This window comes from Osmerus eperlanus, chromosome 6, assembly GCF_963692335.1.
Source record: "Osmerus eperlanus chromosome 6, fOsmEpe2.1, whole genome shotgun sequence".
Classification (NCBI taxonomy): Eukaryota; Metazoa; Chordata; class Actinopteri; order Osmeriformes; family Osmeridae; genus Osmerus; species Osmerus eperlanus.
In genome coordinates this window covers 8,756,050-8,777,585 of record NC_085023.1, presented here as the reverse complement: position 1 = coordinate 8,777,585, position 21,536 = coordinate 8,756,050, and the positions used below count along the sequence as shown (strand labels likewise).

At 39.4% G+C, this 21,536-nt stretch overlaps 1 protein-coding gene across 3 annotated transcripts in view; it reads right to left on the bottom strand.

Moving 5' to 3' along the window:
• Positions 1–20,032: 20,032 nt before the first annotated feature.
• rps6ka2 (ribosomal protein S6 kinase, polypeptide 2) overlaps positions 20,033–21,536 on the bottom strand; it is a 182,713-nt gene continuing 181,209 nt past the window's right edge. For 2 of the 3 annotated variants that reach the window (XM_062463268.1, XM_062463271.1), the window contains one exon: positions 20,034–21,460. In XM_062463268.1, coding sequence (XP_062319252.1) covers positions 21,335–21,460 — 126 coding nt within the window. In that variant the 3' untranslated portion in view covers positions 20,034–21,334. Of the gene's footprint in view, positions 21,461–21,536 lie in introns of all 3 variants that reach the window. The other variant, XM_062463269.1, reaches the window with a different exon arrangement.

Sequence of the window (21,536 nt, the reverse complement as noted above, 5' to 3'; positions counted from 1 at the left end):
AAGCCTGGTTGCTGTCACGGGTAGCCATTGTTCTTTTCCTCTTCTCTTCTTTCTTGAGCTTGAAGGTTTCCCGCTTCCTCTGAGTGCTTGACTGAAGGTCTGTGTCTGATAGGTCAGAAGTTGGTTCGATTGCATTGAGGCTCGATTTCTCTACCTGTCCTTGATATCCCGGATGTTAAAAATCAGTGTTGTTTAAATTTCAATATTAAGTATTCAATGCCTTTTAAAATTTAAAACATTATGGCACTGATTTGCTTCCATAAGTCTTGACTTCTGGTCGTGAGTGATAGTGTTGGGGGGATGGGAAATCTGTTGACTGTTGAGTGCCAAAGAAGATGGACAGGAAAAGGTCAAGTAAGCCATCAGGTGCCCAATTTCGAAAAAAAAGAAAAGAAGAAGAGGAGAAACGAGAAAAATATAAAGGTATGCAAATATGTCTCTGTATGATTATTACGGTATCCATGTCATGAATGAAGGGCTAATGTTAATTGGTGGGTATAGGCTAACTCTTACGTTTGTTAGCCTTTTTGCTATGATGCTTGCTATGCAACAACAATATTTCGGTTTTAACTCAACAAACACAAGATAACATTTCACCATAATAGTGTGCTTTGCAACCAAACTGTTACAAGTTCAGTTATTATTTATTTTCATTATTTAGGTCAGGCCCTGTAATTAGCCAACGGAATTTTCAAATCTGTAGGTAGTTTCAAAGACGAACATTTGCTATTTGCTACAACTATATTTCGTGACAAAGTATAGTTTAACGTCATAACTAAAAGTGTTCCTCCCTAAAAGTTATATTAATATAGCATGTAATAACAGACATTTAGCGTGTAAGGGCATGTTTATGTAACCCTCCTATTATGTTTGGTGTCAATTTGACCCCAGGCTGTTTTAGCTGTATAGAACATAATCGGTCTCACCATAACAGCCTTTTGATTTCACTGGGGGGGGGGGGGGGGGGGGCGCGAAGGGCGTCTCGCCCTGGGTGTAATTCAATGTAGAACCGCCACTGCGTCCAATCCAAAAAATAAGGATATTTTCCGAGACCCAAGACTCTGCCGAAACCAGAGATGTCCTTCATATTTCTGTGCGGTCAGAAATACGACTCTACCGGCAGTTTCAAAATCTTGTTCTTTTTGCTTTCTCTAACGATTTTGTCACCAGATTTGCATTGGTCTCTATGGGGCAAGAGTTGGACTTTGTCTCGCTTTCGTGGGGCTCTGAACAAATGTGTACGTCTGTTGGATTCAACAGACAACTGTCTACGACCAGCACAAAATTATTCTATCTATTGATCCAAAAATTAAGCATGAAGAGCGAAAATTGTGGCAATGCTGGCAAACTAGAAATATTTTTTCAACGACATCCGAAGCTGCCCTCCACTCTAAGCGTTTCAGTCTGCACTCTAGAGTTTCACGTAAACACCCATGTAAATCTCAGAAACAGCTTGAAAAAGTCATGAAACATAATCAGTGATATTGAAAAAAGTTGAATAGATATCAAAAAGCTGAATTATTTAAAAATAGTTTAGGGTTTTGTCAACATTTTAAAGTTTAAATGGTGGCTCTAGCTGAAAGATTGAGGAAGAAGAAGGATTTGGAAGTTGAAGAAGTTTAAAGAAGTTTGAGAGGATTTGAAAGAAAACTCCATTGGAAACCCATGTTAAAAATATTATGAATATTGATTTATATTAATTCAAGCATAAGAGGTACAACGCTGAAAAGTCATAGCACCCATGGCCTGAAACTGCTGAATTTTTTGATAGCTGAACGGTTTTAATAGCTGAAGATTTGAAGGCGCTGAAAGGTGCCACGGAAGAAATAAAAGATAAATAATAATAATAAAAATAACTAGAAAGGCATTTCCTGCTGAAAATGCGTTGGAATGCTGAAAGATGAAATTATTTTTCTTAAATTGCAGAAAATACAGAAATGAGAAAATACCCGCAAGCTGAAATGAATGTCAAGACATGTGTGAGTCACACAAAAGAGGCAGTGTGGAAACTGAACTGCATCATCTAACAACGCTAAGAACTGAAATACAATGCGGGAGAAGCTGAAAGCTGAACTGTTAAACAGAAGAAGAAGTAGGCCTAGGCTAGCTAGTCATAAAAATAATATTATAGTCTTATCAGCTGAAATTATAGTTGGGATAGTAATAGCAGTAGCAGATGTGTGCATTGAGTGCGTTTACTCGGCTTTCTTAGTAGGATTCAATGTGTTGATGGAATGAAACATACAGCAGTAGGGCCGATACAGGAAGACACGGCGACACTTTGTTGCAGAAGGATGATGGTGCAAGTTTTGTCCGTGGAGCATACAACGATTAATAAAAAAGAATCATGTAGACCTTCCGAGCAGTGAACGGGACTGCACCCGTCTACATCAAGTCTCTCCTGCAGCCTTACACCCCCACCCGTCACCTACGGTCTTCTTCAGACAACCGCCTGGTGGTCCCACCGCTCAAGACCGCCCGGTCCCAACACAAGCTCTTCTCCTGTCTGGCCCCCCAGTGGTGGAATCAACTCCCCACCTCCATCAGAGACACTGACTGTCTCTCCACCTTCAAGAAAAGGCTCAAGACGCACTTGTTCCGGGAGTACAACGGTACTTAGGAATGGTTCGCTTGACCCGATGTTAGTTTCCTCAAGGATCACAATGACTCTTGCTTAGAGACTTGTTGCTCTTGTGGTTAGTGGTAACTGACTTAAATTTTTGTACTCGCTGTGATATATTGTTTTTATTATTGTTGCTTGCTTTTTCCACAGGTACACTTGCACTTATAGCAGTTCATGTTGTTTAATTGTAACTTGTTTAACTACATGCTCTTATGGTTCTTCCCTTTGGCACTTATTTTTGGTTGTTCACAATGTGTGCTTCTTGTTTTGGCTACTCGCAATGTTTTGTGGCTATCTCGTTGTTATGATCAGTGACCTATGCACTTTGTAAAGCTCTCTTGGAAGTCGCTTTGGATAAAAGCGTCTGCTAATTGAATAAATGTAAATGTAAATGTAGACGCGTTTATTGAGTAATCGCATAACTAATTACACATGTAAACGGAGTAATCGTATTATTGGCATAAACCGACAATTGCTAGTAATCGGGTTTCTCATGGTCAAGTAAACCTACCAATCACCTGTGTGAGAGACTAAGTGGCGCGTGTCTGTCGTTACGGTGATGGTGCAGCTATGATTGCTAACGCGCTGTGGGCAGAGAATAAGAGAAAGGTAGCTAGAATCCACACCTCAAACAAGATAACCTAGACGCAAAACTGTACGTCCAATCCAAAATCTAAGGATATTTTCCGAGACCCAAGACTCTGCCGAAACCAGAGATATTCTTTATATGTCTGTGCAGTCAGAAATACGACTCTACCTGCAGTTTCAAAAACGTGTTCCTTCTGCTTTCCTGGTGCGTGTTTGTTTGGTAGCCACGGCGATGGAGCAGCTGTGATCGCTAACGAGCTGGGCAGAGAGAATAACTAATGTAGCTAGAATCCACACCTCAAACAAGTTAACCTAGACGCAAAACTATACGTCCAATCCAAAAAATAAGGATATTTTCCGAGACCCAAGACTCTGCCTAAACCAGAGATACAACCAGAGATATTCTTTATATGTCTGTGCAGTCAGAAATACGACTCTACCTGCAGTTTCGAAAACGTGTTCCTTTTGCTTTCCTGTTGCGTGTTTGTTTGGTTGCCACGGTGATGGCGCAGCTGTGATGGCTAACGAGCTAGGCAGAGAGAAAAACGAACATTTACCTAGCATCCACACCTCAAACAAGTTGACCTAGACACAAAACTATACGTCCAATCCAAAAAATAAGGATATTTTCCGAGACCCAAGACTCTGCCGAAACCAGAGATGTCCTTCATATTTCTGTGCGGTCAGAAATACGACTCTACCGGCAGTTTCAAAATCTTGTTCTTTTTGCTTTCTCTGACGATTTTGTCACCAGATTTGCATTGGTCTCTATGGGGCGAGAGTTGGACTTTGTCTCGCTTTCGTGGGGCTCTGAACAAATGTGTACGTCTGTTGGATTCAACAGACAACTGTCTACGACCAGCACAAAATTATTCTATCTATTGATCCAAAAATTAAGCATGAAGAGCGAAAATTGTGGCAATGCTGGCAAACTAGAAATATTTTTTCAACGACATCCGAAGCTGCCCTCCACTCTAAGCGTTTCAGTCTGCACTCTAGAGTTTCACGTAAACACCCATGTAAATCTCAGAAACGGCTTGAAAAAGTCATGAAACATAATCAGTGATATTGAAAAAAGTTGAATAGATATCAAAAAGCTGAATTATTTAAAAAGAGTTTAGGGTTTTGTCAACATTTTAAAGTTTAAATGGTGGCTCTAGCTGAAAGATTGAGGAAGAAGAAGGATTTGGAAGTTGAAGAAGTTTAAATAAGTTTGAGAGGATTTGAAAGAAAACTCCATTGGAAACCCATGTTAAAAATATTATGAATATTGATTTATATTAATTCAAGCATAAGAGGTAAAAAGCTGAAAAGTCATAGCACCCATGGCCTGAAACTGCTGATTTTTTTGATAGCTGAACGGTTTTAATAGCTGAAGATTTGAAGGCGCTGAAAGGTGCCACGGAAGAAATAGAAGATAAATAATAATAATAAAAATAAGTTGAATAAAGATTCAAAGAACAATACTTGGAATGCTGCAACTAGAAAGGCATTTCCTGCTGAAAATGCGTTGGAATTCTGAAAGATGAAATTATTTTTCTTAAATTGCAGAAAATACAGAAATGAGAAAATACCCGCAAGCTGAAATGAATGTCAAGAAATGTGTGAGTCACACAAAAGAGGCAGTGTGGAAACTGAACTGCATCATCTAACAACGCTAAGAGCTGAAATACAATGCGGGAGAAGCTGAAAGCTGAACTGTTAAACAGAAGAAGAAGTAGGCCTAGGCTAGCTAGTCATAAAAATAATATTATTGTCTTATCAGCTGAAATTGGGTGTGCTCAAGCCTTCGGCGAGAGCACAACCTTTGTTCTCTCACATATATATTTATTATTATTATTTATTTTTGCCCCCCTAAATCTTTGTCAATATTTGTCCTACATAGATAACCTAGGTGTCAAAAGTTTCGTCTTGGTAGCGATTGAGTTGCTTGTATTTTTATTTACGTTCCGTTGCATGGTTTAGGCTGAAGTTAAGTTTTTGTGGCGAAAAGTGAAGCTAACGGTGGCTAATTTGCTAGCCACAGTCACTGACGTTACTAACGTCACGAAAACACGCGTGACTACCTGTAGCAGAACATTCGTTTCGCATCTGTTAACTTGGGGGATAGCTAGGCTAACTATAGCTTTACTGCACGGCAGCTGCATAAACGCCACAAGCAAAGAGGCCAGGATGATAACTATTTACTCATTTTACTTTGTGATGTGAAACACAATTGTGAAATGTAATGTACAATATTAGCTGATATTATTAAGGAAGTAGGCCCACATCTACTTTCGGAAACGGTAGTCTACTATTTCACTGAAGCATTAGCATGACATTAGCCTCTGTTGCCCGGGCAACACACACTACAGTGGTCTATGATGCATCTGTTTTCAATCGTTAAAATAAACATTCCTCACAAATACATTTTCTTTGTAGGATTCATTATGACATTACATTACAAGTAAACGATTTGTGGGTGAAATTATCATTACCTGTGGTTTCAAACCAGTGTTGCTCACTGCAACGCTGTAGCCTACGCGAGACACACTACAAAAACATCTACACAGCTGTAGGAAGTCAAACGGCGACAGAACATGTTCGGCACTCCCCTTACTTAAATCAAAAGTCTTTCAATAGGTGAAACTATCTGACTACTAACTTGAACTTCATTGCCACAGCCTTAACTTTGTCAATCTGTTCATGAAAATAATTAATTTCAGCCTAAACCGTACAACGGAACGTTAAATCGAATTCAACCAACGCAATCGCTACCAAGACGAACACAGCAGTAGTCTAGTACTGTACTGTACAGTAGTAGAATTTACCGGGGCAGCTTCTCCACACAGGGCTATATCGCATTTTACTGACAATGATCGCTACCAGTGAGCTTTTTATGAATGAGCGATTTTCCACTAAATAAATGTCAAGCTTATTTTGGGGGCATATTCAGTTAGCAGATGGTACTGTTTGAATCGCGATTCCATCTTCTACTGCCGGGTAACGTCGTAGAATAATCTTCAAAGGGGGTTCTTTATTCATGAATGAATGCAATGAGTAGGCTACATGCCTGAAAATATCACGAGAAGGGAAAAACTTAAAATACGTTTAAGTCATAGAGATTAGGTCAATTTTTACACCGGTCTGCCAAATTTATTCGTTTTGATTCAACGATGAGGCTGCCTCTTGCAGGGGAAATGAGAAGACATCTATTTCATTCTACACTTCACTCGGATTTTCAGTTGTAAATGAGCAGAAAAAAAAAATGCTTTTAAATCTATTTAATCTTTATAAATAATAAGTATGCATTTTCATATAAAATATACAGAAATCAGTTGTAAAAATGTCATTCAAAAACGGATCCCTGTGCAACCGACGCAAGCAAGCACACCCTACAATTTCCCCAGAAATTGTACCCTCTCTAGTTCAACTTCTTCTATTTCTTCCAAGACACCTTTCAGCACCTTCAAATCTTCAGCTATTAAAACCGTTCAGCTATCAATTCAGCAGTTTCAGGCCATGGGTGCTATGACTTTTCAGCTTTGTACCTCTTATGCTTGAATTAATATAAATCAATATTCATAGTATTTCTAACATGGGTTTCCAATGGAGTTTTCTTTCAAATCCTCTCAAACTTCTTTAAACTTCTTCAAATTCCAAATCCTTCTTCTTCCTCAATCTTTCAGCTAGAGCCACCATTTAAACTTTAAAATGTTGACAAAACCCTAAACTATTTTTAAGTAATTCAGCTTTTTGATATCTATTCAACTGTTTTCAATATCACTGATTATGTTTCATGACTTTTTCAAGCCATTTCTGAGATTTACATGGGTGTGTACGTGAAACCCTAGAGTGCAGACTGAAACGCTTAGAGTGGAGTGCAGCTTCGGATGTCGTTGAAAAAATATTTCTAGTTTGCCAGCATTGCCACAATTTTCGCTCTTCATGCTTCATTTTTGGATCAATAGATAGCTAATTTTGTGCTGGTCGTAGACAGTTGTCTGTTGAATCCAACAGACGTACACATTTGTTCAGAGCCCCACGAAAGCAAGACAAAGTCCAACTCTCGCCCCATAGAGACCAATGCAAATCTGGTGACAAAATCGTCAGAGAAAGCAAAAAAAACAAGATTTTGAAACTGCCGGTAGAGTCGTATTTCTGACCGCACAGAAATATAAAGGACATCTCTGGTTTCGGCAGAGTCTTGGCTCTCGGAAAATATCCTTATTTTTTGGATTGGACGTTTAGTTTTGCGTCTAGGTTAACTTGTTTGAGGTGTGGATTCTAGCTACATTTCTGTTATTCTCTCCCCTCAGCGCGTTAGCAATCATAGCTGCACCATCACCGTGGCAACGACAGACACGTACCAGAGCCATAGAAAAAGAGAGTTGCGACACTTCCATAGACTCCCATTGTTATCGAGGAATGCGGAAGTAAAGCGTGTCACATGCGACCTGTAGTTCCAAACATTGCATTTTCCACCGTTCAACCCCATTCATTTTCAGTGTCTCCGAAGCAAGTTAGCTGGTAAATTGATGAAAATCCTTCATTTTTTCATATTTTTACCACCACATATCAATTGTTATTAGTAGTATTTCATATAGCTAGCTTTAGATAAAGTTTATCGTAAGATTATAGCTTGTTTAATTCGAAACGCAGTTAGAGCTAGAGTGTAGGTCTAGCTAGTATCTAACATAAGCAACACTTTTACTGAAGCTAGCTAGAGAGCATGTGTATCATAACCAGAAGTCAGTTGGCTTATAGTCTGTCAAATTAGTTCTAATTATTGGCGTTCGTTGGCATACAAAGTAAGTCTTCTATATATAGCTCTTATTAGCGTAGTTAGTAGAGCTAGCAACAATGAATGGCTAATTAAGTGGTCAGAAGCAAGTTAGCTGGTAAATTCACGAAAATCCTGAATTTTTTCATATTTTGACCACCACATATCAATTGTTATTAGTAGTATTTTATATAGCCAGCTTTAGTTAAAGTTTATCGTAAGCTTGTTAGATTCTAAATGCAGTTGGAGCTAGACTGTAGGTCTACGTAAGCAACACTTACTCTAGCTAACTGTACGTGTATCATAGCCAGAAGATCACCGGATCACTACAAACAAAAGGAGTGGAAGAACACAGGACATATTGTACAATAAAATGTTTTATTGAATGCAGTTGGTTGCCTTGTTTATTCTGTTCTATTTACCAAACTCCTTTCTTGTCTTAAATTGAGCAGTTGCTGGTGATAATGGTTAGATTAAACTTGCATCAAGTACTACAAATATAAGTGTTGTTAATGTGGTAGGCTAAATTGTAAGTGGGCTGATGAATAAAAAAACGTTTAACAAGACCCATTTACTTCAACCGTCTAAGGTTAAACGTTAAGTGGAACAATATAGTCCTCATTAGGCTACTGTTTGGTATGTACAGTATGGTACAGTACCGTTTGTACAGTATGGTAGCTAGCATAGCCATTTCTAGCTCTGCTTCACAATATTGCGTTATGTATAAGTTCATGTAATACATACATGTTAATAAAGTATCAGACATACATGATACAACACACCAGTAACCAATTGACATTATGTGTTAATATACCGAAAATGTCCGTGAATCGAGATGGTGCTGCCGTCTGTCCCGCCGAAAACCATTCAAACAGGTTGACAGCAGTGGGGTTTTTGTTTAACTACAGGGAGCTACCGGAACCACGTGACAAAAAAGCTCTAACTTTTTTCCTGTGTTTCACTGGCAGTGAGTGTTCACAATGTTGTATTTCACTCCATTCTACACCAAACACGTCAGGGAGGACTGCCTTTTGTAGATACGAGTCTGCTGAAGATCGGATTTCTTTAACCAAACCTGTTTCATTCATCATTTGCCTGAGAAAGCGACTTACGTTGGCCAGCTTCATTGAAAACCATTCAAACCGGTTGACAGCAGTGGTTTTTTTTGGAACTACAGCGAGCTACATGAACCACGTGATCACGTGTCGGCGAGATCAAAGCGTGTCGCAACTCCCTTTTTCTATGGCTCTGACACGCACCACTCAGTCTCACGCAGGTGATTGGTATTAGCTCATTAGTGGAGTCACAAGACAGAGTTTGATAGTATTTCAACCTAATACAATTTACAAGAGGTGACTCTGCAGGTGCTGCTAATATCTCCTTTACTACTATTGCTAATGGAACTGTTTTATTCTACTACGCCACTGAGTGCGTTTACTTGACCATGAGAAACCCGATTACTAGCAATTGTCGGTTTATGCCATACGATTACTCCGTTTACATGTGTAATTAGTTATGCGATTACTCAATAAGCGCGTCTACATGATTCTTTTTATTAATCGTTGTATGCTCCACGGACAAAACATGCACCATCATCCTTCAGCAACAAAGTGTCGCCGTGACTTCCGGCCCTACTGCTGTATGTTTAATACAATCAGCACATTGAATCCTACTAAGAAAGCCGAGTAAACGCACTCAATGCACACATCTGCTACTGCTATTACTATCCCAAATATAATTTCAGCTGACTATAATATTCTTTTTATGACTAGCTAGCCTAGACCTACTTCTTCTTCTGTTTAACAGTTCAGCTTTCAGCTTCTCCCGCATTGTATTTCAGCTCTTAGCGTTGTTAGATGATGCAGTTCAGTTTCCACACTGCCTCTTTTGTGTGACTCACACATTTTTGACTTTTGACATTTCAGCTTGCGGATATTTTCTCATTTCTGTATTTTCTGCAATTTAAGAAAAATAATTTCATCTTTCAGCATTCCAACGCATTTTCAGCAGGAAATGTCTTTCTAGTTTTAATTTACTGTCATATCCATATAAATCATTATTCTGGTTTCTATGGCTAGGACCTGCAGTTCCTAGAAGGAATTAAGTTTACTAGCCTACTACTAGACAAAAAAAAACGTTAAAGTTAGCAGGTGCATAAGATTACGCTACCGACAAAATTTACCTGTCAGGGTCTTTGGGAAAGCGATGAAAGGCATAAATACTGTCACATTGGTAGTTGTTGCAGTTGATTGCCGAACACTGCGTTCTTTGAGTCCACTTGGACTTCGTTGTCATATTGTGTCTCTTTCTGTGTAACTGTTATAACTAGCTAGTATGTAACTTTGTTACTATTAGTCCAGGCAAAGTAGCGTTTTACGACAGACTAAATGTAATTTTTTTTTTGCAGCTTAGATCATTTCTATGAGGTGTCCAGAACAACATACTAAAAGTCCTAAGAAATCCTAGTTGAGGAAATATGTTAAATTCTCATCAATCCGAGATGTGTGCCAATAAGGCCAGGCAACATTACACCCCAATGGGGCTATTTTTTTCCTTTACTCCTATCAAAATGAAACTTTACACACTGAAACTACCCATGACAAGTAACATTCTTTGTATTACAAGTTCTTTAAAAATGAATGTTAATATGCAAATGAGCTATACACGAATCGAATATGCCCAAAATACACCCAAATAGGCTTAATGTTTTCCTTTACTCCTACCACAATAAAACTTAACATAGTAAAAGTATACATGAAAAGTAACTTTTTTTGTATTACCAGTTTCTTTTGAAATTAATTTGAATATGCACATGAGCTCCACACTTATTGAATATGCTCTAATTTGAATAGGCAGAAACACCATTTATATGACAAATACATCGGCCCAATCTTCATCCAATCATCCTTCTGCCAATGACCTGATGGTCATTATTGGCATAAATCTCCCATCCAAAACATGCCACCCCCAGTCTTTTGGTCCATACGTTCACTTCCCCTTTCCACTCCATCATTTGGTAAAAGACCCGAAGACTATGGAACTTTGCAGCTGTTGACGTTGGAGGGATAGTTACATTTATGCATTTAGCAGACACTTTTATCCAAAGCGACTTCCAAGAGAGAGCTTTACAAAAGTGCATAGGTCACTGATCATAACAACGAGATAGCCCCAAACATTGCGGATAGCCAAAACATGAAGCATACATTGTGAAAAACCAAATAAGTCCCAAAGGGAAGAACCATAAGAGCTGATGAGATGAGAAGAGAGATGTTTAGACAAGTTACAATTAAACAACATGAACTTCAGAAGTGCAAGAGTGTACCTGTATAAAAAGCAAGCAACAATAATATAATTCACAGCGAGTACAATAACTTTAAATCAGTTACAACTAACCAACAAGAGCAACAAGTCTCTCAATAAGAGTCATTGTGATCCTGGAGGAAACTAACATCAGGTCCAGCCAATCATTCCTAAGTACCGGAACAAGTGCGTCTTGAGCCTTTTCTTGAACGTGGGGAGACAGTCAGTGTCTCTGATGGAGGTGGGGAATTGATTCCACCATTGGGGGGCCAGACAGGAGAAGAGCTTGTGTTGGGACCGGGCACTCTTGAGCGGTGGGACCACCAGACGGTTGTCAGAAGAAGACCGTAGTTGGCGGGTGGGGGTGTAAGGCTGGAGGAGAGACTTGATGTAGTCGGGTGCAGTCCCATTTACCGCTCGGAAAATAAACTGAGTCTCCATTATATTACGCTGCACCTCAAAATGCTTCTGACCTTAGATCCCAATACTTTCTTTTACCAATTTACAATTTTTATTGCTGCATACATAGCCTAACTCTTACATACATATACAGTACATTTGCCTCAACCCTTACTGTAGTTATGGGCTTGTGCTATTGTTGTTCAGTTTCTGTGCAGGCATAAACAGGGGGGACAACCTGGATATTGAGCTCTGAGTAATGAGCTGTCTGAAAGAGCACCGCAGCAGTGTCATTACACACTGCTGTGCCAGCTTTGCACGAACACTGACTGGAGGTCATGACGACAGGTTCTGAATCACGTAGCACTATCTGTGTAAAATACACAAAGAGACAATTAGACAAACATTGATACTGATGTATCCTTTGAAGTGTTTTTTAAGTGAATTTTGCTACTATTCAGATACCGCTGAATTAAGAATTGGCCTAGTAAAGTTGCTGGGGTAAGTTTGTTGACAAGGGGTTTCCTACAGGTCTATTACAATACGAGGTGAGGTATACCATACCAAATATGTTGCAATAGAAAGATTTACTGTCAATCAACTTTGCCCCAATTACCTTACTTCTCCACTAACAGGTAGACTATAGCCATTTATCAAGTGTCTCAGAAGAATGTTTACATAGTCGAGAACATGCTCATGGTCAAATGAAAGCAGTTGTAATGTACGCATGATGAACGCATGCTATGCTGCAGTCATTGAACTGGAACAGACTGCAAAATTGAACAGAATACCCAAACCCATCCCTAAACATTAGCCTACTCTCAAACTGTGTGGTTTTTTATTCTTCTGCATGGACCTGTGACAAGCTGCTCTGACACTGATAGTACCGGTCAACCTGTCTTTGTTTGAAACTGGTGGACAAGAAGATACAGCATTCATCCATTCAGTACTTTTATCATTATTCTAACAATATTTTAGAAATCTGAAACACCTGCCAGAACAGCAGTATACATTAGACCTACAGTCGACACATTTGACCTACAGTCAGATGGATTACATAACGGTTGACCAGCATAAACACACAGGACATCGTAGTAATTATACTGTTGGTACTATAACCCCATCGCTAAAATGCAGTCTTCGTTTGACTGTTTTAATCGTCTGCGAGCAAAAATAAAAGACTAAACTACTGATAGCATACAAGTAAGTAAGACTTTATTTATATAGCACATTTCATACAAGAATTGTAGCTCAAGGTGCTTTACATAAAATCAATGAAAACAATACAAGTGATAAACAATTCAAACAAAAATAAAAATCCCAATAAGATCTCTGTTCAAAAGAGAAAACAACTTTAAACATGCATCTTAAAAGTAACATATACATTTGGTTCACCCCTGGTCTGTATATATAAAACCATACACTCTGTTAACAGATCCTTTCCCCAGGTCAAGAGTATGGGCCGTATTCTCTGTTAACAGATCCTTTGCCTCAGATCAAGAATACAGATTGTTTTACATATTTGTTTAAATACTTCACGCGACCAGAGTTCTTGTACGCTATCAGAGTTCGCCAACTCTGACTTAGACAAAGTAAAATTAGCAAGTCAAATAATGACCCAAATTTACTAAACCAAGATTCTACAATAAAATAACTAATAAAAGTAGGAAAACCCTTTTGAGATAAAATGACTTAAATGCTTCGGTAAAAAGGTAGGTTTTAAGCTGTCTTTTAAAAATGTCTAGAGTGTTTGCTTCCCTAATATTTATGGGTAATTTGTTCCATAGTTTTGGGGCGTAATTGACAAAGGCCGAATCACCAATCTTCTTATGACTGCTTCTGGTGACCTCTAATAGGCCTGCATTTGATGATCGCAGTGTTCTAGCTGGTGTGTAGTTTATAAAGGAGTTAGCAATGTAGCTAGGTCCTTGTCCGTGTAGAGCTTTGTATGTGAGGAAAAGGACCTTAAAGTCAATTCTGAAGGTAACAGGGAGCCATTGTAAAGTAGCTAGGACAGGACTAATGTGTTCTCTCCTTTTAGTTTTGGTTAATAATCTAGCTGCAGAATTTTGAATGAGCTGTAGTCTTTCAGTGGTTTTCTTGGGAAGACCAGTGAAAAGTGTTACAGTAGTCCAGCCGGCTGGATATAAAAGCATGAATTAACTTCTCTGCATCATTTTGGTTTATGAATGGTCGTACCTTTGCTATATTCCTCAGGTGAAAGAAAGCTGTTTTGGTCATTTTATTAATTCAAATCTGAGTCCAGGATTACACCGAGACTCGTCACCTCTGGTTTAAGACAGGGGGTTAAGTCTCCAAGATTCTTAATAAGCATCTCTCTTTTGGATTTGGGGCCACATAGTAGGACTTCGGTTTTGTCTTCATTTAATTTAAGAAAGTTATCATTCATCCATTTGTTTGTTGCCAACAGGCAGTTGGTAATGGAATTGATGGCCGTTGCATCGTTGGGTTCAGTGGATATATATAGTTGTGTGTCATCCGCATAGCTATGGAAATCTATGTTATGTTCTCTGATTATGTCGCCGAGTGGTAACATATAAAGAGAAAAAAGTAATGGACCTAAGCAGCTTCCTTGAGCAACCCCGTAGCAGTTCTCATGTTTCTTGGACCTATGGTCACATAAACTAACATAAAACTTCCTTCCTGTGATATATGATTTCATCCAGTTCAATACACTATCTGTGAACCCAATAAGCTTTTCCAGTCTATTGATTAGGATGTCGTGATCAATTGTATCAAATGCTGCACTGAGATCTAACAGGATAAGGATATAGACTTTATTTGCATCAGAGTTTAGTCTGAGGTTGCAAAAAAAAAAAAAAAAAAAAGACTAAATGTAATTATTTTGGTGAGAGCAGTTTCAGTACTGTGATATTTCCTGAAACCTGACTGCGAGACTTCCAGGATGTTATTTTCTTCAAGAAAATAATTTAATTGGACTAAAACTATCTTTTCCAGTACTTTACTAATAAATGGAAGGTTTGATATTGGTCTGTAATTTAGACTGTTATCCAATTTGTGTTTCTTTAATAGGGGCTTTACAACAGCTGTTTTGAAGGCATCTGGGAAGACACCAGTTCTAAGGGATGTGTTTATAATCTCTAGCACCGGACCTGAGACACTATCAAACACTCGCTTAAAGAATGTTGTGGGTATAGGATCAATATCTGATGTTGTGGAGTTAGATTCGTTGACAATTTTGGAAAGTTCACTAAGTGTGATACAGGTAAATGTGCTCATGGTTATGTTGCAGAATCTACTGATGTCAGTTTCGACCCCACTATTAATAATACTAGCTCTGATCAAAGTTATTTTGTTCTTGAAGAACAAAGCAAGCTCTTCACATTTAACTGCTGAGGATGGAGGTGGAGCAGGGACAGTGTTAAGCAGCTGGTCAATGGTGGAGAAAAGAACTCTGGAATTTCTGGCATTTTCTGTAATAATGTTGGAGAAATATTCTCTCCTTGCTAGACGGATGGTTTTGTTATAGGTGGTTAGTGTATCTTTGTAGATATTGTAGTGGATAGTGATCTTTGTTTTCCTCCATTTTCTCTCTGCTGCGCGGCATTTTCTTTTGTTTCACTAACATTTTGATTTCTCAGCCATGGGGAGGTTCTGCTTGTGTACTTCTTTTTGGTTTTCAGTGGCACAACAGAGTCTAACACAGATAATAGTGCATCATTGAGGTTCTCTACCATTTCATTCAGAGAGTAATCATGATTAGTCGGCTCAGATAGAGCAAATTGTTCAGAAAATGTCATCACAGCTGTATCGTCTAAATATCTTCTATGGACTAAGAATTCTTTTTTGTTTTTTGTTAGGATAATTTCCACATAAAAAAATATATAATGATGGTCTGAGAGGGGTAGATCAGTTATTGAAATATTATTGATATTTAGTCCAGTTGTTATCACTAGATCTAGTGTGTTTCCGTGCCGGTGTGTTGGGTCTGTTATGTGTTGAGTTAGACTGAAACTGTCGAGGAGATTTAAGAGCTCAATAGTTCTTGGGTCTGGTTTTATTTACTTGGATATTTAAATCTCCGTTTAAAACTACTTTGTCATATCTAGTGACACATAGTGATAATAGTTCAGAGAATTCTTGTATGAATATTGGCGAGTGCTTGGGTGGCCGATATATAATAACAAAAAGTATTGATTCGGTTTTGAGCTCTATAGCAAGACATTCATATGATGTGAATTCACGTAGCTCAGTGATTTTGAACAACAGTTTAGAGGAGAAAATAGCTGCGACTCCTTCACCTTTTTTTGATTTCCTAGAAACTTGGTGAAAGCTGTAATCGGGCGGACACGCTTCTATCAAAGTTGCTGTTGCCGTGTCATTGTTTAGTCAGGTTTCTGTTAGACAGATGCAGTCTAAGTTGTTTTCTTTGACCAGATCATTAACTAGAAATGTTTTGTTATTTAGTGATCTAACATTTAAAAGGGCCAGTTTCATCTGTGGGCTATTAACAGATAAAACAGGGGTAGATAAATCTGTTGGAAAAATATGGATAGTTCTGTGACTTTCTGTGACACTAGTTTCAGGTTTGTAACCATGCATTTTACCATGCCATTTTCTGTTTGTGATGATGACCGGTATGTCTAATGAAATAGCATGGTGGCTGTCCTAGCGTAGCTTTTCTTTGGGAAGGTCTATGTCACTGAGCTGTTCCATCACAAGGGAATTCATCCGGGGGGTGCAGATCTGTGCAGGGCCCATGTCCTTGCAGGAGGCTGTTTGAATGTTCTGTTCTGTTCCATGGGAGGTTGTTTGGGGTGCGTCAGTCAGCTTAGACACAACAGGGATAGGGAGAGAAGCTTGATTTCTGGTCAGGAGCACGTGACTGATGTTTGCTGTTAGTAGTCGAGAGCCTCTACGGTTTGGGTGGAGTCCGTCAGCTTGAAAACGGTCTGCACAGTTCCAGAACACATTGAAATTATCGATAAATCTCAGTTTGTGTGTCAGACAGACAGATGCCAACCATGTGTTGAAAGATAGTAGTCGACTGAAGGCTTCTTTTCCTCTGCGAAAGCATGCAATCGGTCCACTGATGAATACATCTTGATATCTGTTGAGTGTGTTCAGTAGCTGGGTGAAATGTTTAAGTATCTCAGTGCCAGTTTTCTTGTGTAGGATATCAAACGAGCCAGTGTGGATGATAATCTTAGGATTGTTTGGTTTATTGTTGAGGATTGTTTGTACCTCTGACGACAGTTCCTCGACAGATGTGTTGCTAAGACAAATATTTTCTGTCTTTGCCAGTTTAACATGTGCTGTCATGGCATCTCCAATCAAGATAGTGGCCATATGTGGTGTTGTGTTGACAAGTCTAAACTAACTACTGATAGTTAGCTAGGCTAACACTATCGCTATATCCGATGCCATTAGCAAAAGCTACATATATTACATACCTTTATAATTATGAATAAATGAGGAAATGTAAAACTTAAATACCTTGTCTAACAGAGTACTCGGGGCTCTGGACGTCGGTTTGGCAATACGGTGTACATCGGAAATTGTAATTAAGGGTAGCTCCTGTAAACACCGAAGGTGGCCATTACTACGCTGTGTTTACCTCAGTAGCGGCCGGCCGAAAGTAGTTACATCTGTTTTGTAGAACCCGGAAGAATGTTGCGCATAACCCCTATTCATTCTCCGTCCTTGCTATCTTGCAAGACCGTTCTCGCAAGGACGCTTGGCAAGAACGTCCTTCTCAAGAACGCAAGTACGTTCTTAGCGTTCTTCGGATTGATAAAAAGCCAGTGTCCCTATCTGCCTTCATCTTGTGCTCGTTTGCATGTGAGATTGGAAATAAATACAGCACAGAAATAAATGTGGTGTTCGGAAATAAGTGACGTTAGGAAATAAAAGTCTCAAAAAAATTATAAATGTGGCATTTGGAAATAAAAGTCCCATGAAATAAATAAATGTCGTCTTTACAAAAACGTCATTTTGAAATAAATAAATGTATTTATTTATCGATGTAGGCAAATGGATTCAGCTATAAATTATATGATGCTATATTTATATATTGCCATTCATTGGATGCTTTCAAAACAAAGGCTATTCTGTTGGCCACAGCTTTTGGTGGCCACATTGAGCGCAATCTAATTTAATTTAAACATTTCAGGTTTATAACAGCGATACATTTGATAACTTCCCTCTCGCTGCGCCTGACACTATTGCAGGATTTTGAGTTTAATGTAATTGACCTTTCCAACCCCCTTGGTGTTTGACGTAAAAAAAACAAAAAAAAACAGAAGAAGCGCGATAGACGAGCTGGAATACACTTGTATGGCTGGGTGTCAAACCTGCCCCCACCTCTCATATGCTAAAGTCTGGAGTTTCTGGACGGTCTCAACTTGATGGGTCTCACACCCCATTCAAGATTTGGTCTGATTGGTTGTCTTTGTGTATAAAGAGAATTGTAATGCATTGTTCTGTGGATTCTTCATCTCCTGAGACCTTCTCCTCAGTTCTCCCTTGTCCTACTGTCCTACTCTTGCTTTCTCTCTGATTTACAATGATCATGGTAGAGTAGGTAAGATTTAAAGCCTTCATTTTGTAACATGTTTGCCTTGTAATTGATTTCATTCATTTGCAATGTTATTAAATGCGTATTTCATTTAACCGTACTTTGACCATTCTTGCTCTGATTTAACCCATAGTGTCAAATAACCTTAACTCTATTTGTATTGGCATTATTTGGTTCATGCTAATACACTATTCAGTTTGCCATCTTCCTTTAAACCATAGGGGAATTCGTTTTGGTTGTTTGGCCAATATTTAACCCCCTACACACTCAAGCAGAGGAGACACTGAAACACTTGATGTGATGCTAGTTCGGGAGTTCGATACTTAATGCGAGCACGCAATGGCGCCGTTCCACTAACGTATCGTTCCACTAACACTGTGTCCTAACGGGACGCGAGCGACGGGACTAAAGGCCGAAATATGCTTCTGCGTCTCCGTTTACGGATGGGCGGGCGCACGGATACGGACGGATAGACAGTGGCTGTTTATCAATCCACGTTTTTTCCGTTCTTGTGTTCTTGCGAACTCGTTTGACGTCATCTTTCATTGCCCAAGTACAGTTCCAATCCAAAGAACACAAGTCACCAAGAACGCCAAAAATACCCGGAAATGTTCCTGATCCGCCCCTTTTATCGAGGATGCATCGGATGGTGACTTGACCAGCGAGAACGCTTCTGATTTCCCAGAAGTCCTTGCGGACTTGCAAGGCCATTCTCGCAAGGACGCTTGCAAGAACATTCTTCAAAAGAATGTACTTGCGTTCTCAGCGTTCTTCGGATTGATAAACAGCCTTCGTTTATGGTTCTCCGTAGGCTGTGGGTGCTGAAAACAATTCACCGCCAGAAGAGAAGGTGGCGCAACGGTTTTTTGTAAGTCATCGTGGAGTGTTTATTTACCTAGGTTATCGGAGCAAAGTCGGATCAAATTTACAAATTAGCCGTTTCATCAATAACATACGCACATTTTCAGCAACAACACTGCCCATTTCTCGTCACATTTTAATTCAGATGCTGATTTACATGTACTGTTTAGCTGAAATATGAATTGTGAAAACTTACAGCAATGGCGGTCAAAGGATTCTGTTCGTCCTGTTTATCACGGCGCCCCCGCCCCTGACGCAAGCGGTTCTTAATACTGACCAATCACAGCCAAGGGGGTCTCCGTAGCTCTCCGAAATTACGACGGATAGTTAGAAAATTCAGGAGGTGCACGTCGAGCTCTCCGGGGCTCTCCGAGGGCTGACGGAGAGCTCGTAGAGGGCGTTCCACGGAGACGAGGGCGTTCCCATGTGTCCGTTTTTCGAAAAACGCAGAAGCATATATCGGCCTTCAGCAGTTTGATTGCCTTGTTTTCTGTTGGAATGTCCTAACTGGACGCGAGCGATGCGAGCGACGCAACACAGTGCAACTTTTTGGCTGAACTTTGTCAGACGCCCTGTTTCTATTTATTTTTTGACGCTCGCGTTGAAAGCTCTGTAGCACATGAAGTCATAGTAACGTGGTTAGTGTACGTGATGTAACAGAAGTTAATTTTACGGATTCAGTGTGGACAGAGAGTGTCCGACGCTACGTGACAGTCGTACGCATGGCAGCAGGAACTAGGGGTGCTGAGGATGCTGCAGCACCCCCAGACAGCACGAGAATTTGAAATGATATGACTTGAGAATCCACCACCGCGGCACAGCCCTGCAGTAGCGGACTGGCCATCAGGAGTATCGGGAGAAGAATAACGATGGAAAACCAGGCTAAGAAACGTAAGGGTGGGTTCTGAAAAATTAAGAGACAAAAATACATCACCTTCACTAGACAAGGTTTTACCAATTGAAAAATGGCTGTTTATTTTACATAAAGCTCAACAACAAAAAATTGCGCTCAAATAAAGGCCCAAAAATGTTGCCTTTAGCTGGCCAAAATGTCCTATTTCCATAATTAGGGATGGAATTTGCATTGGAAACTACTTATTTTGAATTATTGATTTTTTGTGGGTTTCAAATGTTGGTCAACATTTCAGACAATACTCTCTCTTAATAATGTTTTGAATAAATTGCAATACAATTTTGTTATAGAGCACAATATCATTATGTAAAGTTAAATATAAACACAGAATGGAGTAAAGAAATAAACTCTGCAACATGTAAATTTGATTATTTAGACTGGAACCAAGTCTAAATAGTTTTGTTTTATTCAGTTTGAGTACAATTTACCCTTTCATTTGATGGAATGTTGGTGAAATTTGACAATTTGCCCAAGATGAAGGAGACATAAACTGATGAATGCCAATTGATTTGCCAGACTTTAAAAAGTGATTAAGTTGTACACATCTAAACCAAAAAATGTCACAATTTCACATGAATCCTGGAAAGAATCTGAGAGATTGCATTACAGTATCTACCATTCAGACAATTATCAACATAATTGAGACAATGTGTGTGAGTTTGTAGTAAAGCTAAGAAGTTAGTCACTGTAGCCAGGGGAGTTGTGCTGGTAGTCTCACCGTCTCTCCAAGAGGAGAGGGACTAGAGGGACTAAAACCCAAGTTATACTACTCCGTTTCCACGGAGACGGACACAGGCTCTCGTACAAATTTTACAGATACCCCTTGGCCGTGATGGTTCCGCTAACAACATCATTTCCGAACGACATAGTTTACGGAATCTCACATCTCCGGACCTCACATTTGCTGTCAACATTTGTGTTCTACTCGCCATCATTCACTGTGTGTGAGGAAAAGGCGGGAGGGGGTAAATAAACAATCGACGACTTCCACACACAAAGACGTCATGGGGTAGGCTTCTCTAAGGTAAAACGTTGCTCCACCTACTGTTCTGGAGGTGAATTGTTTTCAGCACCAACAGCCTTCGGAGTACTATAAATTCAAAAGAGTAAATCGAATCCCTCCAAATCCGTTTGTATGTCTGTCCGTATAGGAGTCGGAGTAGTATAAATCTAGCTTAACACATATATGGATGAAGAGAAAATAACACCAACACAGTGGCATTGACAACTTAATGTCATTTTGAAAGAAAATCTGATTGAAAATCTTGTAAAGTAACAGATCCGGGTTTGAGTTCACAGAAGTTGTTGAACTAAGAGCGGGGTGTACTGCTATAGATGGGTGGATGTGAGTCTCTTCATGCCTCTTCTCTGAGCCAAACTGGAGGAGAGGACAGGCTCTAGCTTGGGGTTCTGGGGGAAGCGGTTCAGAGCTGAGTATGTAGCAGCCATTGCACCCTACAGGTATCACAGGATTAAATAAGTTAGGTGTCTACATTAACATGTGTATTTGGTTAACAATGGCCCTTTTGTA